The sequence below is a fragment of the Phycodurus eques genome, chromosome 16 (genome assembly GCF_024500275.1).
Source record: "Phycodurus eques isolate BA_2022a chromosome 16, UOR_Pequ_1.1, whole genome shotgun sequence".
Classification (NCBI taxonomy): domain Eukaryota; kingdom Metazoa; phylum Chordata; class Actinopteri; order Syngnathiformes; family Syngnathidae; genus Phycodurus; species Phycodurus eques.
Genome location: NC_084540.1, coordinates 2,689,981 through 2,695,980, shown reverse-complemented (window position 1 = coordinate 2,695,980; position 6,000 = coordinate 2,689,981). Strand labels below are relative to the sequence as shown.

At 35.5% G+C, this 6,000-nt stretch overlaps 1 protein-coding gene across 10 annotated transcripts in view; it reads right to left on the bottom strand.

Moving 5' to 3' along the window:
• Positions 1–611: 611 nt before the first annotated feature.
• LOC133415199 (RNA binding protein fox-1 homolog 3-like) overlaps positions 612–6,000 on the bottom strand; it is a 354,983-nt gene continuing 349,594 nt past the window's right edge. For 9 of the 10 annotated variants that reach the window (XM_061701078.1, XM_061701071.1, XM_061701070.1 and 6 more), the window contains one exon: positions 4,475–4,575. In XM_061701078.1, coding sequence (XP_061557062.1) covers positions 4,531–4,575 — 45 coding nt within the window. In that variant the 3' untranslated portion in view covers positions 4,475–4,530. Of the gene's footprint in view, positions 1,664–4,474; positions 4,576–6,000 lie in introns of those variants that run through there. The other variant, XM_061701073.1, reaches the window with a different exon arrangement.

The window sequence follows — 6,000 nt, the reverse complement described above, 5'->3', positions numbered from 1 at the left end:
ACTTTTCCCCACCAATCATGTCATTTTTTTGTAATATCAAGACAATAAAGTCATAGTTTGTATCATTTTGAGAAATAAGTCGTATAGCTTTGAGATAACTTTTTTTCCAGAAAAAAATATTGTATTTTTTCAAGAAATAAGACATATTTTTCAAAAAAGATTAGAGAAATAATTGTCTATTTATCTTGAAAATTTTTGAATCAATAAAGTGAACAAAGTCATATTTTCAGTTGAAAGAACAAAGTTCTCAAAAAATAACATTAAAAAACTAATGTTATTTAAAAAACAAATCAGGAAAAAAAGTGTTTTTTTACCCCCAAAAAACAATTAGTATTTTTCAAGAAGAAAATGTATTTTTCTTGAAAATTAAAGAAAAAAACATTGTTTTCCAAAATATATATATATATATATATTTTTTTTTTAAAAGAAAGATTATACTTTGCTCAATTAAAAGATATTTTTTCAAAACAATTGAATTTTGTTCAGGATTTAAAATAAAAAAAAAAAAAAAACTTTTCAAGAAAAGCAATTTTTTTCAAGAAAAAAACGAACTTTTCCCAAGACAATAATTTGTAATTATACGGAAAAAAAAAATCATATTTTTCCAGAAAGGACATTTTTTGGGAAAAATGTTATGAGAATTAAGTCAAATTTCTTTTGTGAAAATGTTATAGTGGTCTAGTGGTAATAGTAGCATTACCACATTACTGGCAAACCTTTATTGCTCAGTGACTGTTTTTTTTTTTAAATGTCTTTTTAAAAATGTGTTTTTTTAAATGTAAAATGACTCAAACGTATTCTCTGTCTGTTGTCGTACTGGAGACAAATTCCTTGTGTGTTTTTGACATACTTGGCAAATAAAGAGAATTATGCTTTTTTAAAAAATAACTTTTTTCTAGAATAAAGGCATATTTTTTGAGGAAATGTAATTTTTTTTTAAGGCAAAAACAAAACAAAACAAGTGTTTGCGTGCGTTGGATCATATAAAAGACGAACGTTTGTTTCCCCCCCCCCCCCCCGAACATACGTGCGTACGTGTAGACGTGGCCTTGGACTACGCGAGGACGCCGCCGGTCGAGATGTCCTCCAGGAAGTCCCGGCGTACGCCGCCAAGCGCCCGCCGACGGTGACGGATGCCGACAGATTTTCCAGTCCTCGGCCGTGGAACATCCGCCGAGGGGGCGCTGTAAACCAGCGGGGAGGGCGCGGGGGCTTGCTGCCAGCAGGAAGTGACATCACGACAGCGTCCACGGGGAGGAAGGAAGTAAAGGAGGAGGAAGACGAGGAGGAGGACGCGGAGGCGCAGGTTAGCCCTCCTCCGCCTGTTCTGAACTCCCCGGAAAACATAAAAAGACATATTTGTACATATATATATTTATACGCCTTTATACACACGTGACAAAAGTATAAAAAAATAAAATGTTTTATAATAACGGGACGCCGCTCATCCTTTCGTTTTTCTTTCTGTCTTTTCTCCTCGCCGCCCCAAAGAAGACGATGGGTCGGTCCCCGGTGGGGGATGCGGCTGTGGATGCCGCCCGCCATTTTGTACACCTCCCTCCCATCTTGTGGCACTTCTTGTTGTTTGCTAAAGTTGCTGCGCCTCTTCTCGTCTGTCCAACCGTGCCGAACGCGACTTCCTCTTCCCGGCGTTTCGTATTTACTGCAAACAACACACAAGTCAGGACATGAAGAAGGTGAAGGCTCGTCACAGATGGGAAAGAAAACGTGTCAAATATGGACAATATTTATTTTAGGATTCCGTATGTTGACTTGCAGTTACGCTCCAAACGCAGGGCAGCCACCTCAGGCGCTCTCTCTCTCTCTCATTTTTCAGAATTGAAAAATATAATTTAGAGAAAAATTGTGGATTTTTTTTTTTTTTTTTGCAGATTTGTTTATACTTTTGAAAAAAAAAATTTTTTGCAGATTTTTTAGATTGTTTTTTAAAGAAAACTGGTGTTTTTAAATTTTATTTATTTATTTATTTATTTTTTATTTTAGTTTTTAAATTTTATATTTTTTATGTATTAACAGCAATTTAAAAACATTTAATTTACAAGAGAAACGTAGTTTTGTTGAAAATTAATATATATATATATAACATTATTACTATTATTTTATTATATATGTCTCTCTCGCGCTCTCTCTTGATATAAATATATATGTTATATTTGAAATAAAAAAATACCTTTGAGGAAAATGTTTAGTATTTTGAGCATTTCAGAGATTTTATTTTTTTTATTTTACATAGAGAAACGTTTCTGAGGAATATTCTACATATTTTTGAGATTTGAAATACTTTTGATAAAATAGTTTTCCTCTGAGTAATTGAATAATATTTCGGACAATTTTTATTTTTTTAGAAATATCTTCCAATATTTCTTAGATTTAAAAACAATATAAAAACATTTGTGAGATGGATTCTTAAAAATTTCATACAGAAAAAAAGTAAAGATTTCTAACAAATATTTACATTTTATTGAGAAAAAAGTTGTTTTATTAAAGGATTTCTAAAACTATTTTGAGAATTTTTTTTTTGGATCAACCATTGCAGTCTATTTTGTGTGTGTGGGGGGGGGGGGGGGAAGAAAAACGTAAGATATTTTTGAGAAAAAAAGTCACAATTTTCAAAGAACAATTGTATTCTTTTCCCGAAAAACGTCATGAAGTGATGTAGCGTGTCGAAAATGCTTGTAGGACGAGCTCGCCCCTCTCACCCCGCTAGAGTTCCCATCGTAGCTTTTTTTTGCGTGTGACGTCACGCTGACCGACTTTGCAAGTTTTTGTGTGCGCAAAGTGAAAAGCCTGGCACGCGGCGTCCCGGGACCGTCGTCACCCCGGACGGCTGCTAATCGGGTGGTCCACCAGCCCAGCCGAAGCGCCCCAAAATCGGCCGCCAGGAGGAGGATGCAGGGATGTATGAAAAATATTTTTGGAGCAAAAAAAAAAAATATTTCCTTTTTTTCCAGAATAAATTGTCATATTTATAGGATTCGTGGGACTTAACACCCAACTCAAATGAAGTCACATTCACCCGCAGATTGACTCCGGACCTCGGCATTATGCGCTATGCTAGCTGGCAAAACTACAAATAAACCAACAAGTGGCGATTAATTACGACAGACAACATTTGGTCACCGTTCATCATAATTCTTTTTTTTTTTTTTATATATATAAATAAACAACATAAAAACGCAACAGATAGATGTTTCCAATTAAGCTCATTTGGAAACTAATAACGTCCAGTGAATTTTGCAGATACAAACCCAGTCAATGAGTGGAAAAAATATACAATAAAAATAGAATAACATTGAAGCTAATCAATGCTGCTGATTAGCAGCATGTTTTTGAAAAACAACAAAATATTTTTTTACAAAAACATGTTGAAACACCTCCCAAAATTGTTGTTATAACTGCTTTATTCTAACACATTTTAAATTACTTTGTCATATATTGACAACAAAATATGAATAACATAACACAAAATACTTTTTTTTTTAAACTTTAAAATAAAACACTGTGACAGTATCTTCTCCTTGATGTACACACATACTGTAAGCACACTTCATATAGGAATACATATAGAAAACGTGTGTATGTGTTGTTTGTATACAATTGTAGCTACTTTGCAGTACATTGTAGCTTTTTTTTTTTTTTGTTGCAAGTTACATATTTTTTTTAATAAATACGAATCTTTAAGGTGGATTCATCGAATCTTTAAGGTGGATTCATAAATGTTATCAGCTTATCAGGGCTGTGGAACACTGATCAGAAATCAACGTGTATATATGTAAGCCACTGGGAACTAGAGTTGTTGTTATTTCATGCGAATACCTAAATTCAATTAAATTAAGGTTTGGCATTTGGGGGGGGGGGGGGGGGGGCGCTTGACTGCACGTATCAGTTTGACTGAAGCATCAGTGCAACACTGGACCACGCCCCCGAAACAAGGCTTCACCTGGCGCAAAAAGCATCTCAGAAAAGTTTTTTTTTTTTTTTTTTTTTTTGGGTCTGTAAAAAAGTATCCAGAAGAGGTAATCATTGCCATAGCAGCCAGCAAACTCGAAATCACGCTTCTGCAAAATGACAAAAATTCAGTTAGTCCACTCTAGTTCTCAGTGGCACATATTTGCATATTAATTTACAAAAACGCAAAGAAAGACAAAAAATAATAATAATAATTTGTTTCATCATACATTTTTTTAAGCACAATAAAAATGTCTAGCATATATATTTAAGCTATGTAGCTAACACTAGAATTTAAGCATTGAAAACAAACACAACAACAAAAAACAACCCCCCCCAAAAAAACCAAACAAAACAAAAAAAGAAAAGCAGTGACATTAACTAATTCAGACAAGAGTGTTAAAAAGAAGGCGGTGGTAGAAAAGTCAGCTGGAGGAGGAGCTGCTCGTTTACGTTTGTCTCCTCACTGGGGGACTTCTTGATTTTTTTAAACATTTTTTTTTTTTTTTTTTAAAGAGTTCTTTCTTTCTTTTGTGTGTGTTTGCGTGTTCTTTGGTTGTTTTAGTAGGGCGTGAAGCGACTGTAGCCTCCTCTGTAAAGGCTAGCCTGCAACATCAAAGATGAAAAAGGACCAATCAGTATTCACGTCAGCACTTACTGTTAATATTTGAATGATTTTGAATGATTTTGACATTGTTTGTCCTCAAATTTCCTTCCAGGGATCGCACTTGACCGAGATGGCGGCACGAGGCGGAATTTGCTGGAAACGACGGACGGGGAAAAAAACCATTCAGATTGGCCTCTGAAGTCACGCGAGATTTAAATACATCTAGCGTGAATTCGCCTCGGTGGCTTGGAAAATTGGCGATTGATGTATTTATTTTTTTTAGTTCAAATTTCCAATTTCATCTTGCAATCTTGTATGATTTTTTTTTCTTTCTTTTTTTTCTTGAAACTTTTTTTTGGGGGGCAATTTGATGAATTTTATTTTGGGGACAAATATGACTTTATTCCAGGAAGATTCTGATATTTTTCTTGCGGGTTTTTTTTTTTTCTCCTTTGTCTTTCTTTTTGTTTCTATCTTCCCCTTTCTCGCACTTTCCTTTTTCTTGTTTTCTTTCATGGTTTCTTGACTTCCCTCCATCATTTTTCCTCTCTCTCTTTTCACTTTTCTTTCTCTGTGTGTTTCTACTTTTTTCTTTCTTTCTCATTTGTCTCTTATTTGCTTGCCACTTTCTTTTTCTCTACTGTCTCTTTCTCCGCCTCTTATTTTCTGTCTGCCTTTCTTTTTTCTTCAGCCCCCCCCCCCTTGGTCTTTCTTTTCCTATTTCTCCCAATGTTCCTTCTTTCTTTCTGTCATTCTTTGTACCTCTTTAGTTCTTTCTGTCTCTTTCTGTCGTTCTTTCTTTCAGGGCAGGAAGAAGCGAGACGTCGGTGGAGTTTTAACCACGGATGCCTTTCATGTGGGGAAAAAAAGCGGCGGAATCTTCCAGGAGCGCCGCGGGACCTCAGCCCCGAGTCGGGCTCACATTATCTAGGACACACACTCATACACACGCTTACACAGAAGCGCGCGCGCACACACACGCGCGCGCAGAGTAGTCCTGCCACAATTAGGGATCCGAAGCCAATATCTTCAAAGGCTCCTTTCGCCGTGTGAAACTATCACGCCAAGTATTTTTCCAACCTCAGACGAACTCATTATTATTAAAATTATCATTATTATTATTATTATTGCCGAAGCTTTTATATATAAAACAACAGTTGCCATTCATCACGTGTGATTTAAAAAATGAAGCTCCTTTATCGTGAGCACACACACACGCACGCACACACACACACACACACACACACACACACACACACACACACACTCGGGTGGATATTTTTAGTTGGAATTAAAGCGTCATGGAAGGAAATTTGGAGGGAAAAGGACCAAAAAAAAAATCATATAAGCAGCACATTTCTAATTAAATCAATGAAGAAAAAAAAAATGTAATTAATGAAAGCTTTTAGCTAGCAGCTGCACCG